Source organism: Komagataella phaffii, chromosome 4, assembly GCF_000027005.1.
Source record: "Komagataella phaffii GS115 chromosome 4, complete sequence".
Lineage (NCBI taxonomy): Eukaryota > Fungi > Ascomycota > Pichiomycetes > Pichiales > Pichiaceae > Komagataella > Komagataella phaffii.
The window spans coordinates 655,763-674,376 of NC_012966.1; the positions used below are offsets into that span (position 1 = coordinate 655,763).

Below are 18,614 nucleotides of genomic sequence, written 5' to 3' on the forward strand. Positions count from 1 at the left end.
GGGATGCTACTGAACAAAAATTGAAGGGAACCCGCGCGCTTAGAAGGCTAGGTCGGCCGCGCGTGGCGCACCCTTCTGGGGATGAATAAAAATTTTATCCAATCTGCTTTTAAGGGTCGACTTTACGGAAAAAGTCAAGTGTTCCGTGAATCGAGGAATCTATGCGACGGCTGTTGTGGGGGTGTACACATCTGGTACAATCTAGGAATAAAACCCCTTCCCCACTAAATATTTCACTTATCAGGTTCGGAGTTGAATTTAGGATAATTCCTTCGATGTTTCTCCATGGATTGTATCATCCTTTATAGGTAACTTTTCTCCATGGTGGAAAGTAGTACCTGAACCTAAATGTAAAAACCTTTTCTGCGAAGTTGTTTCTTTTTTTCTCCTCTTATACCTTCTCTCCAACTGTTGGTTCCAAGATGAGTAATGGGGGTGGACCTGGAGCACCATCCAAGCTTTCTAGAGAGACGGTGAGTCTAGGTAATGGAAAGGCTTATAAAGTCCAAAAGATTAGGCAACGAAAGATTTTTAGTTGTATTCCATGCCATCAGCGCAAAATCAAGTGTTCTCGTGAAAAGCCAATCTGTTCCAGTTGCATGAAACTGTTTTCAAATGTTGGTGATCAATCAGGGGATGCTTCTGAATATTGCAAGTACTACATCAACGATAAGAAGACAAACTTATTGAAAGACACTCCAGAGATAGAGTTTCTGCATAATGGAATTGTTTCCAGCTCGTACTTAACAGCTACCCAAAATCATCAATCACAGCCACACCTACAGTCACAACCCACAGTCGATTTCCCTCAAAACACTGCCATCATTTCTAAACTGTTAGAAGGACTTCCAGCTTCAAAAAATAGATACTTTGAACTTTTACAGATATATCAATATTGTATACACCCTTTGTGTCCAGTTGTCAACATGTCAGAGTTCATGGATAAGGCTCAACTATTTTGGAAGTATGACTTGAAAGATCCCAAAAAAGCGGTTCAGGTTATCAATTCATCGACCAGTACAGATCTAGAACTACTGGCAGGACCCCAATTGCTCAGTTTTGTCCAATTGTTATATGCTGTGTTTGCCTGCTCGTCTTTAGCCGAGTCTGCCTTTAATATTTATCACAACCTTTCTTCGGAGACGAAAACATATTACAAAGCATGCACCGATGTCAGATACCACCTGGAGAATAAATGCAAGCATTATGATCTGGAAACGTTCCAATCGTTAGTTCTGATTCTCATTTTAGGTCTCAGGTGGAACGTAGTGCCACTCGTGGAGGAAGTTGGTAAAACAATCAGAGCTGCCCAACTATACAGGCTAAACAGAGATCCAATGCTGTATCATAAATTAAAGAATGAGGATTCTATCATGTTGCGACGTACTCTCTGGTGGTTGATATTCTCCCTAGATGGAAGGGTTTCTCATGTATTGGGACTACCTCCAATTCTGCGATTGGACGATTTTGACACTTCCATGTCAATTTTTCCTAATGATATTTATCGCAGGTCCATCTGCACAGCCGAGTTCCGTTACAGTTGCATATTGAGTGTCATCTCCCGATATATGAATGGAATGTCTGAATCATTACCCCAAAACACAGTTAACTTCTTGACTAGGAAAATTTGTGATCTGAGCGCTATGTGCGTTCACAATATTGAAGAGCTGACCAATGAACTGGAATGCAATGCTCAAAGTAACAACATGACTTCTCTTTTGCACTACGGAATCACTTTATTGTCGATTATTCCGGACAGAGCTTTTTTCCATCTATACAATAGTGCTAATAGCTCTGGCACATTTGACCCAAGCCAGTTCAACATGCATCTACTGAAAGTTGATTATCATCTAACTGCGTCTGACTTTTATTATCTGAAGTACTCATACACCGATCTGAGCAATGCTTTATTACCATCTCTAATCCACTATATTGCCGGTTTTATTTCTCTTTATGACAGCACTTGGATACAGAAGCCTCTAGGTCAGAATTCCGTCTTGAGGGAATTCAGTCACTTGAATTGGCATCTGTATTCTTACGTTCCCATGAACGAGCTGATCTACTTAATGATCATTGTCATTAACAATTTCGGTCAAGGCGACTCGCAAATTTATCCTGAAATCGGAGCATTTAACTACGATCTCAACCTCAAGTTATACCTGATCAACAAGGCAATCAGTATTCTAGAAACTTACTGGAAAAACCACGGAGAATTGGGTAAGTTAGTAGACATCTTGTTGGAATCATGGAGTTTCATAAAGTTATCTCTCTCAATTGATGTATCAAAGATAATGGTGCTTGAGAGAGACGAGGAAATAGCCCATTTCATTCCACAGCCATTCACTAAAGCATACAAGTCCACCTCGTGGCTCAATCCTGTTCCTGTTGGTGTAGACATGTTGGATCCGAGCAATATGGAGGCCCAATCGCATCGACCAAGCTCCAAATATCATCATGGTGGATTCTCCCTTTTCGAAAAGCAGCCTCAATACGATCCATTAGAGTTATTCATCAAGCATACTGGCGAATCAGCATCTATCCCACAACCAATTGGTGGCACTATATCAAACCTAGACATAAATAATTCCCAAGTACTGAAACAGTTAGAGGTGCATCGTTTCCAGATACGAGCAAAATTTGCAGCTCTGGGCGAACTGTACGACAGGGCAATTCATTCCATTTCGGACAATCCTAACGGCGAGATTGTACTGGATGTAATGTCCTACTCCAGAGACATTGAGATTGCCATGCTACAGCTCATCAAGGCTGCAGGGGTATAGAACCTGATAGCCTGAATAGTTAATTACATAAGCAATGAACCGTACTGCTTCAAACTATTCTGTAAGCAGGGAATGAATCCCCTATCATTCGCGCTTGCTGTAGTAGAGCCAAGAAAACTAATGAAAGTTTCCCCTCTGTCTTGCTAAGGGTAATCATCTCCAGCCAGCTGCTACCCATATCCCTAACTAGTGATGGCACCTTTGGACTGTCTGCCTAGCAAGTGCTATACGCTAACTCTTCCCCAGAGTGCGGATGCTCGAGACAGGCTGGATTGTCGAACTGGTGCTTCGTCTCTGCTTTCAAAGTCTCGTATCGTCGTTCACGGAGGTCTGACTTTGGGACTGGAACTTGAGTCCATAACCATAGCAAATATAAATGAGGCACTGTCAAAACAACTTCCATCATCCTTAGAGATCAATAATTCCCTTTTGTCAAATACAGTGTTCGAATTGAATATCCCAGAACGCAAATGGGAGACTGTCCGAGTAGATGAAGATGTCGGACATACCAGCAGACCGGCCCCAAGAATGTTTCATACTATTTGTCTCCACAACCATGCTATATATGTCCATGGAGGACTTGTTCTTGATGAGCAAAAGCAATTCACTCCATCAAACGAGCTCTGGAGATTCGACCTTTATCGTAAAACTTGGTCCTGTTTGCTTGCGTCTAATGATGATGATGATAGCATGTTTGATCAGTCATCTTTGCCCCGATTCAATCACAAGATGATTCGACTCAAAGACCTAAGTGTTATTGGTGAGCCAACTCACCATGGTTTTCTCATAGTCGGAGGTCTAAACGCCCTTGACGAAAGAATCTACAGTTTGGAGGTTTATGATATTGTTTCAGGTATATGGAAAATGCTTCCTGGACTACCAGTTAATGACAGACTAGCAACTATATCGTCAAAGCCAATTTCTCCACTGGATTCCAGTCCTTCATCCCGCCAAGCACATTCCAAATCCTATTTATCTTACACCCATTCAGAAAATGCCATATTCTCCAGTCCTATTGACGTGGACAATCCCTTGTCTGTAGAAAAGTTAGCAGTCCTTACAAGGGTCGATCCAGGTGCACAGTTAAATCCCATCTTATCATACTCATTGAACGATACAGAGCCTAGAGGGTCAAGATTATTGCTCAACAGAGAGCACCATACAGACCCATTTGACCCATCAATTCCCAAACAATTGCGATATCCCGAAGGAGAAAGCTTTGGTGAGAATTTAGTCATTATGGGCTTCCTCCCTGGGGATTTAAATATTTCCATCTTTGTTTATAGCAAGTCCTCGGCAAAGTGGTCACGGTTAAACGTCTTCTGTGAGCACTCTACTTGGTCACATCGGTTTTCCAAAGGTTATTTGTGGGCCTCTCACCATAAAATTATTCTTTTAGGAAATGAGAAAACAACCAGAACTTCTCCAAGCATTCAGTTCTTTAACCTATTTGTGGCTATTTCTTTGCCAGTCACCAATTCATTTAGCTCACTGATCGATGAACAACTGTCCAAGAATTACTTAAGTGCCAACAACTTTATCAGCACTTCTGATGACTTCAGGGATTCGCCTGAGGATCCCAACAACGTATTCAACGAATATTCAAAGTATGCTGCCCCGGCAGTAAATATGACCTCTATCAAATCAGTCTTTCCTCCTGCTGCCGTCACTGTAGGTAAGATCGCTTTTGCCACAACTGATGAATTATCCGACTTTCAGTTAATAACCGATGAGGGAGATCGTATTTGCATCCCACTGAACGTATGCATGAAACGATGGGGAATGTTCTTCAGGAGGGCAATTTGCAAGGGATACGTTGAAGCCATATACGAATTTGCTAAGACCGCCACCGAGGATGACATGTTGTTGTTTAAAAAGGAGTTTTACACCCAAGGTCGAACAGAGAGACACTCTGTGAATTCGTCTATCTTCCCATCCTCTGACGTATCAAGTCAAGATAACTTGCGTCTTAAAAAAGACACTGGGAGACCTGAGTTTCGATTGCCCTTTCAGAAACATGAGATCCTTTCCAACAAAGGTACACCACAGTCGTCTACTAACAACTCACGCAAGAACTCTGTCATGTCTTATGATTCTAGTACTAGCAATAGTTCTGGCATTGACATCAAGCTCTTCGAAAGTTCGGCTATTCCAATTCAGTTGCCTCCACCGCAGGAGCCGCTCCCGGCTCCTATGGGTCGTAGAAAATCTGCCTCCTTTTTCGAGTCGGAGAAGAATATATTTGGCCCGAAAACGCCAACTCTTCCTCATAGTAGGACACACTCTCCTGCATCTTCTCCCAAGAGCTCACCGCGCGGGTCGTTGGTGCATTCGAATAGGGATGGATTGATGCCTAGTGTGGGCAATGAATCATTACAAGAGACAGAAGAGCAAAAAGGTCACGTTTCTGATGCACCCCCACCCTGGGAGCATAAAGGTTCTAGCCCCCAGCTCGACGAAGGCGATGATATTGCTTCTGCTCCTGCTGGGTCACCGGAATCCATCGTCCAAGATGCAATCAAACTTGCTATTGACTCGATAGAGGTCGAAAATTATGATTTTTCGACGTTGCAGCCTTTCCTGTTTACTTGGGCAATTCCTCGTTCGCTTTACCTGCCATTTCCAACGAAAACTGTGAAAGCTTTTTCAGAGTTTTTATACACTGGACAAGTTGGAGCAACTTGGGAGTTGGTGCCTACAGCACTTGACGTTCTGTTGGTGGCAAAGTTCTATGAGGTTCCCCTCTTGTATGACTTGATTTTAGAAACGTTGTACCGTATTCTTTCTCGCAAGGAGGTACAACTTGTTAAAGAGGCTCAAAAGCTCAAGAACGAGTATGTCGATGTGATGAGTGTGAATCGTGGTTACATTGTGGACCCGCCTCCTATTCCCAGCATCGACGAGTTCACTGAGTTTTTGACCAAGTCTGACGACGGCTTTACTGATCTTAGTCTTTTGAAAAGGGCATCCAAAGCTAGCAGAATGATGAGCGATAGTCGCGGATCTAGCCGCGGATCTAGCCGCAAGTCTTCCCTATCATTCACGCAGTTGGCCGCCTTTAAAGAGAAAAGAAGGGAAGAGAAGGACGGGGAGACGGAGGAAGGGGTAGATAGTGAAGAACTAGCAGACGAAGAGGAAGTGGATGATGATGAGCGAGAGAGTGTGGCTGATTTGAGCGAGATAGAGGCGAAGGAGGAGGAGGGCGAGGAGGAGAGAGAAGAGGAAAAGGAAGAAGAGGAAGAAGAGGAGGAAGAGGAGGAAGAGGAGGAAGAGGAGGAGAAAGAAGAAGAGGATTCAGACGATAGTACTTTCGAAGATATCAAAGCCTACCATTTAGACGACTCAAGCAACGAAGATATTGATGATGGTTCTAGCCCTCTACATGATGTGTTGGCTTTTGCTCAGTCTAAGAAACAAAGACCAGAAAGCCTTAAAGACTCGAGCGCTAGTGGACTCTCCAATAGTTCAGACAGCGGAAAAGAAAGTGATAGCAATGATGGTCCTTCTTCACAACAGTCGCCAGAAGAGTACCTCGGAACTAAAGATAATGTGGACAAAGTGAAAGCTGGAATCAACCCCACTCCCACCCTAGAATCTACAACGAGATCAGCAGATGCAGTTCCTGTCAGTATTATAGACTATATTTACGAAGCTGCTGTCTTAGGCAATGATTTACGTTTGCTATTACGGGCGTTGAATGTTAGATACATGATTAAAGGATTTGAAACGGAGAAACCATCTATCAAAAGGAAGATTGAACAAACTAGAAAAGAGACTGCAGCACGGCAGGAAGAGCAACTGGAACAGGGTACCCTCCTCCCTCACCCTCACCTTAGAGGCCAATCGTCTCCCTTTGCACATTACCAACCTTCAGAGGATGAAGAAGCCTTACAGGGAAATGTTAATCCACACGAAGGCACTGAACGGTGGGAAAGTAGCCTTAAGCCAACCTTTTCCATCAAGTCTTCAGCTCGATTGCCTCTTGCAACCAAATCTAATGTGGGTCCACGAGCTGTTCTTAGAAAAGCTCACTCAATGGCCAACATCAACCCAGTAGAGCCTCCGAAAATTTTGAAGAGATCATTTTTCAAGAAGAATTCCAACTCATAACTAGCTTGAGCAAATAGTATGTACCATGTAATTTGCGTGCTGTATTACCTAACTTTGTTAAAGACTACTTACATACGGGCCACCATGCCGAGCTGCATGCGTGCTGGTTTTCGCGAAGCCAGTAATTCATGCAATACGTAAAAGTAGCTGAAAGCACGTGATTGGGTCTCGGGGCAAAGAGAGATCTTAGTATGGCATATGCGAAGGAATGTTTGACGATAGAATGTCATCCGTTGAAAAGTAACCCACGGACATACTTTGGGCATGAAAACCCTGGGAGGTGCTAATTTTTCCTGCGACACCATGTACGAATTAGTTGAAAAGGGAAAAAAACGGAAAGAAAAGCAATCTGAAACTCACACCCATGAGCTAAGTCAGCCATGCGCAGAATTGAATAAAACGTATAAACTATTGCGATTACGAAATTAGTATGCTGCCAACTCTAATTCTCGTGTGACAGGGGGACATAATCTGTTCCTCGTTCCTCGTTCCTCTGTAAGGTTTGGCTTTTTTTTGCTTATTATCTAGCCTCGGGCAAACCCTAATCGATGCCGCGGGCAAAGTGGGCCGCGTTCCGTGGGTTGATGTGCCTGCCATCAAAATAGTCGCCAAGTTTGCATGGCGATGCACGCACAAAATATGCACAGCAATTCCTTGTCACGTTTCAAAATGTGGTTACGCACAGCATTCTTCCCCCAAATGCTGCCTTCTTTGCAGATTTTTAATTAACCTTTCTCCTTTCGGTTAGTTCTGACATACTCGCCCATATGCGAACTGCATTGGTAATCGTCTGTTGGTTACGCAACATGCGCCGGAATTTGCCTGTTAAAACAGATTCTGCACTACACCTTTCCATTTATAATGATCTAGTCTTCTTGTGGGTTTAAGGATTAAATATCCAATTGTGGGTTGAAGCACAGCGAGTCTGACTTTTTTTTCTCTTACCGTTTTTCTTCTTCTTCTTTACATTATTCTTCTTCTATCGACGTTCAGCACGTTCTTTAGCAGAAATTGGCTGTTTTTCGTTGAGTTTGTTTTTGAAATTCACCGAAGCAGAATTTAACGCCGATCAGTGTTATTTTTTTTCCCCTATTGTCAACGTTCCGTACTGACTCCAGAAACCAGAAACGGTGCCCACCCCCGCCCCTTCCCCCCTCCGAAATCCGGCGTCCGGCTATAACCATCCACTAGTTCGATTTCAAGAGATTTGCCTACATAAGGGCTCCAAATTCTTGTTTGCGTTACTTTTGTGGGTTTGAAATTTCAGAGAAGAAATACCTGGAGCTAGATCAAGCAAGAAGAGATTACTCTGACCTGGAGGCCAACTTTTCCGGTGCTTTTCAACTTATTTCACTCGAAGAATTGAAGTTGTAAGTGCTAATTAGAGTTTCCAACTAACCGAGCTTAACAATACTTCTTTATTGATTCTGTGATCCTATCTTGTCTTTCTCTTCAATTTATCAAACCACAGCTTCTGAATTGATTCTTTTAGAAGCACTAAACTGGTTCATCTTAGTTTATTTTTTCCATATTCCCTCCTCCTGTCTTGCATGCACCCAGTTTTTTTTTACTTTTTCTGAATGAATAACAAGCTTCCAAAATCTGGAGCGTCGTCCACCAATTACAGCTCTAAGCCGTTTAACTTGAAAAGCATCTTACACGAAGAGGACAATGACTCGAATATCGGACCTTCTGCCTTGCAAGGCAAGGGAAAGAGTTCACAGGGATCATCACTGTCAGGAATTGACTCACCTACGTCTGCTACTTCTCAATCAACCTATCAGGCGCAAGATATCTCACAGAGTTCAACATCAACTGTCAAACAGGTTTCCCAGTTCGAAGAACGTATCCAGCCTGGCCATGCAATGGGAAGCCATTTGAATAGTCCACCAAACACTACAGCAAAGGAGACATCCGACCAAAACACCAACCTTCCTTCGGGTGAATCTTCACCCTCATCAACCGCGGGAGCTGATATCGATGATATCATCAAATCTAACAACTTGATCACTTCCGTACAATGGGATGAAGAGAACACAGTCGTTTACCAGTATGTTGTCCAAAAAATACCTCTATCAAGGCGGGCTGATAATGATTACGTCAATGCTACAAAACTATTGAATCTCACTGGAATGCGAAGAGGTAGACGAGACGGTATTCTTAAACTCGAGAAGCAGCGGCAAGTGGTCAAGACTGGTACGATAGATCTCAAAGGCGTTTGGGTTCCGCTTAAGAGAGCGATCAAGCTTGCCAAGGCGGAACAGGTTTTCCAGAAAGCACGGTTGATATTCGTCACCAATATTGCTGATTATTACCACACTCAAATAGACTCATTGGGGTTGAATGAGGAACAGAAAAGGTTGGTTCTAGCACGTTTACGTCGCAAAACGAAAACAAAAGAATCTTCTACGAAGACCCTCCAAACGTATCAGCTTCCATGGTTCAGTCCCGCTCAACCAACTTTCGTTACTAGCCACCAGACGCCCGTGGTGCATCTTACAGGCTCAACGATACCGAGTCACGGCCAAAGACAAGACTTTTACCAATATGGACAGTATTCTTCGCCATACGGACTTGGAGTACGTGCTGACAATGTCGGAGCAGGAATTGCACCGTCATATACATCACATGTCTCCAATCCGCCCTTATCTGGCTTACCCCAACATTCCCTCGTACCCCTACCTCTGCCCAAACATTCCCTTGGTTCTCCAAGCATGGTGCCGCCCATTACCCCACAGTCAGCTGCGACTAATTCCGCCCCACAACAACCATTTCAAGTCAATCCATTCGTAGCACATCATGGCAGGCCTCCTTTTTCAACAACAAACTCACCAAGCCAACTGCCTACAATACTTACGCCGAGAATGGAATCTTCTTCGATGTCGTCAGCTTCCTCAAATGAAATTCCCTCTCCTTATCACAGTTATTCGCATGGCCAACAACCCCAAGACAAAAACAAGAACTACGACCAACATCACAGTAGTTATCCATAGATATTCATTAAATACAAGACTCACTCTATAGAACAGAATCATTTTGTAGACTCACACCTCCCACAGCCCAAATCTCTGACTCATCTTCGAATCGATCACTGAACATTGTTTCAGCATCCCCTCCAGCCTCTAAACGGTCTCTTTCCACCGAAGCAAGACGAGAGCCAACCCTTCTAGTGTATTCAGTAACAGATCTGATCTGCTGTGGTGAAACTGCGGATACATCACTTTCCTCTTTGGCTTTTTCAGCCCAACTATGCATCAGTGTCATCTCAGGATCCTGAACTAGACGGAGTACTTCCAAAAATGCCTTCTCCGCAGCTAACTTGATGGGAATGATTGGATCTCTCACACACTTGAAAATTGATGGTATTAGTAAGTCCAAGTTCGGAACGATAACTTGTTCATGCTTGTGACGTGATGCTGTTCGAATCACCACTAAAGCCAACCTCCTTGTGTCAGGGGAATGTGAAGGTGGATTAGTTGATAGTGTGCATAGCTGTGCAACTATTTCTCTGAGTTCAGCTGGTGGAATCTCAAACGTACTGTATCCCTCACGGGTCTCATCCAAAAGTAAAAGCAATTTTCCCAAAGCCATAGTACCATTGTCACTGATATAGGGCGACGGATGATTTGAAAGCAAGATTGCCACTGGAACCACCTTCTGGATATAACCCGTTTCAAAAATAGTCCAAGGTGAGTCTTTGAGGAAGGCATTCAAAGTCAAGACTGCAAACTTTAAAGATTCTTCATCGTGAGTAATCTCAACATTTCCTGAGTTCCAAGCCTGAACATTACTCAAAATCTTCGACTGGATAATGCTAGATGCCTCTTCATTAGATAAAATCTTCGAAAGCGACCCCACGAGACATGCATATGTAACAGCCAGCTTGTTGTTAGCAGCAGACAACTCTTCTTCCACCAATTTCATAACCAAATCCTTAGAAGCGGTACTGATCTTATTCCCTGCTTTGCTCACAACTTCCAACAAAGCTTTCAGCATAGCAGTAACAACTCCATCGTCTTTGGCACTCTTTGCGTTAGTGACTAACTCAGAAACTAAGGGGTCAATCCTTGGTTGAAACTCTATTAAAGTTCCTAAAGCCAGCGCCGCTCTAGTACGCAACGTTTCATTTGAAACGTCAGACAAAGACTTGACGAAGGTTCTTTGCAATTGGGGAATAAACGGTTTTAAGAACTGAGGAATCTTGGCTAATAGGACATTCAAAGCATACAAAATTGCGGCCTTGACGTCACTAGAAAACCTTTCTCCAACAACACGAATTAAAGGTCCCACCATTACTGTGACAAATGATTTAAGTTCCTTTGCTGGAGTCTTTTCAGATATATCTCCAATAGCCAAAGCAGATAACTCTCTCTGTTCTGGCGATCCATACATTAAACCTTGCGAAAAAATTGGAAGTATACAACTTGGTCCCTTAGGCAATGCGAATGCCTTCAACAATTGGCCTTTAACTCCAGTTGTTGATAAAGCACGCTGTGCAGGTTTCACCAAGTTTTGCAGAGATTCCTTGCTTTGATGCTTGACAATTTCGTGCAAAGTGGTCCAAGCATCCTTTACCAATTCGTCGTCCTCATTGTCTAGCATATGAATTCCGTAAACGACAATATCCTCAGTATAAACAGAGTAATCTAGCGTGGTGGATTTGAAGAATGCAGGTAGTCTTCCAAATACCAAAACACGTTTGAGTTTATCCCCATTTTTGACTAATGACAGCAAGTGTTGCATCAATGGATGTAAACCACTTTCAGAATTGACGGAAGCCAGCACACGGTCGAAAGCAGTTTCAATACTCTTTTTGGTTTCAGGATCGATGGAGTCGTCCATAAGACCATTTATTAACGCATTTAAAATGACGGAGAGTCTGTTGTAAAGAGTAGCACCAGCGACCTCAGCTAAGGATCCCAGGGCATTTGCTTTGAAAGTGTCCATGGGTTCACTCAATAGAGTTGGAAGTAAAATGGGGAATACGACCTCCGATTTAGTGGACATGATCTCTTTCAAAGCAACCAACGCGTCTTCCGAGTCATCATCAGACTCTAACATTCTCAATAAGTGGGGCACCACCTCGTCCACTGCACGTTTTCCGATGGATTCCTGTAGAACATCAAATGCTTGAGCAGCAGCTTGACGCACTAGTGGATTTGCATCCATCAATGCCGACCTGATAATACGAACGAAAACATCTTTGAACTCCTCAATAGTATCCTTAGAACTTGATTCGATCAGCTCATAGAGAGCGATACAAATTCCCTGTTTCATGCCAGTATCCCCAGATACCAAAGAGTCTTCCAATGTGGGCAGAAGCTGAGCAAGAGCATTTCCTCCAACTCTCTTAACAGTCTCTCCCAGGGTTTGTGCTGCAATCTTTCTTTGAACTTCCTCAGAGCTGGCAATGTGTTTAACAATGATACCAGTCAATACTGGCAGAATTTCCTTAATTGTCCGTGGAGTGTGGCTCACTAATGACTTCCAAATGTCAACGGATGCGTTACGGACAGCAGCTGATGTATCGGATCGGCATATAAACAATGCAGCCAGCACTCTATCACGACGTTCTTGACCCAAGTTGGCTACCAAGTTACGGTTAACCTGTTTGGTTAACTCTACCTGGTCATCATTGATCTCAGTCTTTCCTGAAATACCCGTAACTTGGAACAGTAGATCGCCAGTAAGTTGAACCGAGGAGAGACGGATGCGGTAACTGATGTCTGACATCCCACGTTCCAATTCGGGCAACAACAGATCGACTGCCTTGTTGGAATAATTCTTGATAATCAGACGACCCGCCCTCAACGACGTTTCCTGAATCTCCTCATTATCGTCAGCCAATCCATTCAGAATTGCTGGAATCACACTACCTAAATAAGGGGCAAACTGGTTGCCAAAACAAACGGGCAAGAAGAGAAGCAATGGAATAAAGCCAGCACGAATGTGTTCCCTGCTGTCCATTGATTTCTGCAAAATCTCGGGAAGAATTTCGTCCAATTTTCCAATACCGAGACCGTTGATGACCTCGGCCAAAGCTTGAGCAGAACCTAAACGATCCCCTGCTTTGGTTGGATCTTGTAGGGTATTCATTAGACGAGGAATCAAATCTGGGAAACATTCTTCCCCTAACTTCTCTACCAAGGAGCCTAGAGCACGAGCAGCTGTAGCTCTTGTTGTAGGCACAGGGTCCACCATAGCCGATTCTAATTCGGAAATCAGAGTTTGCAAATAAGGGAGCAAGTCGGAAGAATCGACCAAAATAGACATGTTACCAACGATTTGACAAGCCTTTCTCTTGGTAGCACCGGATCTTCCCTTCATACCTCTAGAGATAATATGGATAATTAGTGCTAAAGAAGGGCCATCAATGTAGTGAACAAACTGAGTTTTGATCAACGAATCCAATGCTTCCTCAGTGTACTTAGTTGGATCTCCAATTGCCTTCAACAAGGTTGGAACCAATTTTTGAATCTCGGGATTACGAATAACCTCACCGAACCTTCTTAAGGCTTGATCAGCAGCCTTGCGGACTTCTTTATGTGAGTCATTTAGAACACCAACAATCTCAGGTACAATGATCGATAAGGACGCAGACAATTGGGCTGGGTCTAAATAGGCCATAGCACCAAGTAATTCAACGGAGCCTTTCTTGGATCTCCAAGCAATTTCATCCAAGTTTTCGATAGCTAAGGGAATCAGCTTCTTCACACCAAAACTAGTAGTATTTTTCATGATAACTTTAGTGGCTGCATCCGTGGCCTCTCTAACTTCTGTTTGAGAGTCTCCCAGGTTTTTAAGGATGATTGGTAGAACTTCAATAACATAGGGTTCAAAGAATTTTCCCAATGCTTGGGAGAGACATTCAAAGGCCAAAGAGACTCCCTGTCGGCGTTTCCAGTCCTTCTTATCCTCAGCTGCATCAACTAAGGTTCGTAATATATCATAGTCTGCTAAAGCACAAACTCCTTTACCCTTAACTAGACCAGCAATTCCATAAGCAGCACCTTTTCTTTCTGCCAGGTTGGGAGCATCAAAAAGTTTGGTCAATAATGCATCAATGTAACCACTTAATTTTGTATCAAATAAAGGAACTAACGGAGCCAAACATTGAGATACAGCCCTTTGAACCTGCTGCACTGGGGTGTCTAATGTGTCCAGTAGTCGTTGAACAATTTGGTCCAATCTAGGGTCAGCAGCCGTCAAGTGACGAGCAAGGGCACCATAAAGAATGGTGGTACTTTCCTTGGTTTTTCCTTGAGCTTTACTTGTTTTGTCCACTTTTTCAGCTAATACCTCTTCAAAGATGGGGGCCAACGTTTCGATATTTTCGAATCCATGCATTTGAATAATTTGCACACCGGCATCTAATAACTCTTCACCGACTACGGGCTCCTTATCGGCTAAAGCGCCTCCCTTTGTTAAAAACTCAAATAGATGTGATATTAATTTAGAATCAGTAATGACGGGTGTCAGTTGAGTTAAGGATAAAGCGACACCACTTCTTTCCTCCCATGTATCTTTTTGAACCTTAGAGGTCCTTATTGGGAGACCATATTCATCCAATTTGGGAGCGGGAGGTTGCAATTTTATTTCGTATAGCTCAATAAGTTTTTCAACGACAGTATTCACAACATGAGGATTAGAATCGCAAAAGTTACTAGTAGCAGCAGCGATAGATTTGGCTACAGAGAGTCTTATTCCTGCATCCTCGTTGCCAAGATATGGGAGCAAAGACAGCGGTGAATCTTCAGTCAATTCAAAGTCATTTTCATCCCAAATGGTCGATGCCAATTCCACATTATTGGGATCATTGTCAAACGTACAGATCCAAATCTCTGGTAGATACTTTTGAGGACTCAAATCAAACTCTGAATCGAAACATTCCAAAATCGTTCCACGGACAAATGACAGAGGAGATAAACAACCCTTCAACAGGATTTTCAGGTCTGAATCGGATATGTTGAGTGCAATGTGTTGTACTAGAGACAAGAGACAGCTCCTGGCAGTCTTGCGTTTAGATGGGACAGAAAGGAGGGACAACAAAACTTCCAATATTGAGCTTCTAGGGATCAATTCATCTTCAAAAAGCTCACTATGGATGGATATTAGCTCAATAGCCAATAATAGCTGTTCTTCTTCAGTATCTTCTTCAACAAATTCAAAGTTCGCTTGAGAAATAACTTTTTGAGAGTTTTTGATAGCAACAGTACTCCCGTTCTCCAGCACTTTGGCTAACAGAGGAATAATAAACATCAGTGACGAAATATCCAGAGGAGATTGGATAGAGACAAACTTGATCTTAAATAACACTCTTGAAACTAGTTGAGCCAAGTCTTCCTTTAAGTAATCGTCTTCAAGTTTGATCTTATAACTTCTCAATAAAGCAAGGGCTGCAGCCGTTTTAGTTGCTCCCAATCTATCGGATACAACACTGGAAAGTTCCAAGAACGTGTCGACAGGTTGGCTTCCCAAAAGAATGTACACCTCTTCAGTTTTTAGTATGCTTAAAATACTTTGAACTGCAACAGGGAGCCAAAGATCTTTTCCATTATCAACAGTAGTTGCGATTGCACTCAAGTTACTAATTACTGTCAAACCCGATGATATCTTAGTGTAAAGGGCTTGAACCTCCTTACGAATCTGCGACTCGACGCGTAGTTGCTCTGAAACAATTGCTTGCTCTTCTTTTGACAGTTTTTTGGATGCTGTCTTCTTCTTGGCAAGTTCAGCTTTGACACTTTCTTCCCATTTTCGGGTCTCGTAGTCTTTAGTATTTCGATCTTCAATCTTTGACTTGGACTGGGACAAGACATCAACAACTAGTTCGCCTTCAGGTGAATTCCAGATCTCTAACCTTTGGGAATCAAGATTTTCCAATAGTAGAGGGTTCACGCTTTCTTGGATGAACTGCACAAGAAGTGGGGTTGCCTTGGAAGGAGATATAAACGAAATTGTGGAAATTGACCTGGATATGGCTACAACCATCATTTTGGCGCTAGCATTGTCACCTCTATTGATGTTAGACAATAAAGAGTTTAGCAGTCTTTCCACAATAATTTCTGCATGTTTGTCAACAATCAATCCAGGATCTAGAGAAGCTCGCTGTGTTAGCCCAACCCAACCATTCTTAATTTTGATCCTCTCATGATAAGAAAGAATCAAAGTATTATAACAGTTGATTTGTAGGTCTTCATGGGAAAGAGTATCAACTGGAAGTATTATAGAATTGACAAGAGCTGATGCTTTGGAAATGTTCAATTTCAGTGGATCGTCATCTTTGAGATCTGACTCGAGAACATCATCAATAGCTTGAATAACAACCTTGGCGAATAATTTGGGACTAGATTTGTAAATGGTATTGATTATTTCAACAGCTTGAATGTGAATTTCGTTAGGCACCAATGCAGAACATGTCAAATATAACCAGGCATGACCATATGGTCTGCTCGTTTCTTCATCAATAAAGGATAGTACGGAAACTAGAGCTTTCAAAAACCAATAGTTTTCAGAAGTGGTGGTAAATTTGGAGTAGATTCTTGAACTCAGCAACACAGAAGGCTTTTTCTCTGATGCCTCAGTGAGGGCCAATTTAGCCAATCCAAAGTTCTCCAGAGACTTTATCAACGATTCAGAATTTTTCCAGTCTTTCACAATCGATGGCAATGCAATTACAACATATGCAGATTCGATTGCTTTAGCTGCAATGCTGGCTAGCGCCGTATCGATCGTCTCCTTTGTCGTGTTCACTAATAATGGTAGATTTTCTTCAATAAACGCAACCAACTGAGACGAAACGGTGTTTTTGTTGATGTTGATCATGGTCCAACCCAAAGCAGTAAACCAACATCGTCGCAAGTTAAGTTTCTTTTCGGAGAATCCTTTCTCAACGTCGGCGTACTTTTTGACATTTAATCCACGGTTCAAGGCAGCAAAAAGATGCTTGAAAAAGGCCAACAGAAGAGCCGTTAACGAAACCTCATTCTGGTCTTTGAAAATAACTGTCGACAAGTTTTCTAATATAGCAGTGGTGACAACCTCTGAATCGTCGGGTACAGAATAAATTAGGGAAGCGAACGTCTCCTTAAGATCGGCAGAGGATACTGACTTTAGCCCCTTGAATAATTCGTTAACTACAACGAGCAGATCTGGGGAAGATTCCGCAGATCCAGAGTGTTTAGATAAGACCACTTTAAAAGTGGATAGAGATCCGGTACGAACAATTTCTTTGGATGATTTTAAGTTGGTGATTAGTTGGGATAGCAACTTGTTCTTAGAGAGATAAGCTATCAGGTTGACGGAATCTTGAACGTTGGAAAACAACAGAGGAGCAATATGGCCCAACGTGTTCTCTGAAGATTTAAGGATGGCCTTTTCAAAAGAGGGGAGAATGTCATTTGTAAGATCTTCCACGCCAACAAACTCATGAAAAAATGACTTGAAAAATAATAATGTGGAGGGTGAAATTGGAGTCTTTGATGCAAACACCTGACTTGTAAGGTACGTGATAATTTCTGGCTTGTTATTTTTCAAATTCTCATACACAGCAGGATGAGTGGGTAGTAATTGAGTAGCAGATTCTGTGATCAGCCCAATACATAGCAAAACGCTGGTGGGGGAAAATGTCTTGTCAGATATTAGAACGGAAATGAGAGAGTCCAAATACCGGTACGAGTCAACAGGACTTGCTGAAAATGACTGTGCAAAAGAAGTCTTCAACTGAGTAACAGAAGAATCCAATATCCTCCTCTTGTGACGTGAAGATTTGTTCAGTGGTAATATTGAAGATTCCTCAGTATCTCTTGAGATCATCTCAAAGGTATTGGCAATACAGCGAAGAATTACGACATGATACTGGGCAAAAACATCGGGAAACTGGCTTATAAACACCAAAAGCGTATTTGACCAGTCCAATAGCGTCAGAAGATCAGTCAAAGCTATGGATATTTTCTCATTTCGCACAATGTTGAATACGAACTGCGTAAAAATGGGCAGATAATAATCGGGGTTGGTGCTTAAAATGGTCCTCAAACTGTCAACGACGGCATTTCTAGATTTCGAATCTTGATAGTAATAATAGCTGTTCAGCAGCTTCGAAAATATGATGGCAATATCCTCTTGAGGGATGTCGCTGGGGAGTAATTGAGTGAGCCTCTTCAGAGTGCTAATTCTCACTCTGGTGGAGGATGCAGAGAGATTTTCGTCCAAAGAGCCACTCAATTGGTCCCAGGAAAGTGAAGAAACAAGTTCTGTCATTTTCTGTTATCAATATCGGGAGGTTACTCTTGATCTGAACCGTTTAGTGTATTCCCTTGGTAGGCAGTACCAAAATTTTCAATCCTGGATGATAGGTGTTAGGAAGGATCTTGCGTAGTGTACCTATCAACCAGCTGGATACGATTTAGTCGGCCGTGCCAACGATTTCTTTCTTCTTCATCAACTAAACAGTCGATGAGGAAAGGCTATAGTTAATTCATCCGTTGCAGTATTTGACTCGGCAACTTTGGTGTGTTTTCGGATACACCGAGGTTCTGGGCGCTGTGGAGAGCATTGTGGCCTTTTTACCACCTTGACAATGCTTAATTGAGTTCTGAGGCTGTCCTAGTTGAGATTTTTCAGGGTGTTGATTATGTAATTTATATTTTGTCTAGGTAAATCGCAAAAGGGTGTATGTATCAATCGTGAGGTCGTGTTTCACCAAATCTGAGAATCTCCCATTTT

At 42.6% G+C, this 18,614-nt stretch overlaps 4 protein-coding genes across 4 annotated transcripts; 3 read left to right on the forward strand and 1 right to left on the reverse strand.

The window, feature by feature from the left end:
• Positions 1 to 422: 422 nt before the first annotated feature.
• On the forward strand, positions 423 to 2,780 carry PAS_chr4_0324 (Hypothetical protein; the record flags this gene model as incomplete). Its single annotated transcript, XM_002493701.1, has 1 exon — positions 423 to 2,780. One exon carries the CDS (start codon positions 423 to 425, stop codon positions 2,778 to 2,780), a length of 2,358 nt encoding a protein of 785 aa, XP_002493746.1.
• A 192-nt stretch (positions 2,781 to 2,972) lies between these two features.
• Positions 2,973 to 6,890, forward strand: PAS_chr4_0325 (Protein with an N-terminal kelch-like domain; the record flags this gene model as incomplete). Its single annotated transcript, XM_002493702.1, has 1 exon — positions 2,973 to 6,890. One exon carries the CDS (start codon positions 2,973 to 2,975, stop codon positions 6,888 to 6,890), a length of 3,918 nt encoding a protein of 1,305 aa, XP_002493747.1.
• A 1,580-nt stretch (positions 6,891 to 8,470) lies between these two features.
• Positions 8,471 to 9,883, forward strand: PAS_chr4_0326 (Transcriptional activator that enhances pseudohyphal growth; the record flags this gene model as incomplete). The annotated part of the gene is made up of 1 exon (XM_002493703.1): positions 8,471 to 9,883. One exon carries the CDS (start codon positions 8,471 to 8,473, stop codon positions 9,881 to 9,883), a length of 1,413 nt encoding a protein of 470 aa, XP_002493748.1.
• A 25-nt stretch (positions 9,884 to 9,908) lies between these two features.
• PAS_chr4_0327 (Positive regulator of the Gcn2p kinase activity, forms a complex with Gcn20p) lies at positions 9,909 to 18,149 on the reverse strand (the record flags this gene model as incomplete). The annotated part of the gene is made up of 1 exon (XM_002493704.1): positions 9,909 to 18,149. One exon carries the CDS (start codon positions 18,147 to 18,149, stop codon positions 9,909 to 9,911), a length of 8,241 nt encoding a protein of 2,746 aa, XP_002493749.1.
• Between the last annotated feature and the right edge of the window lie 465 nt (positions 18,150 to 18,614).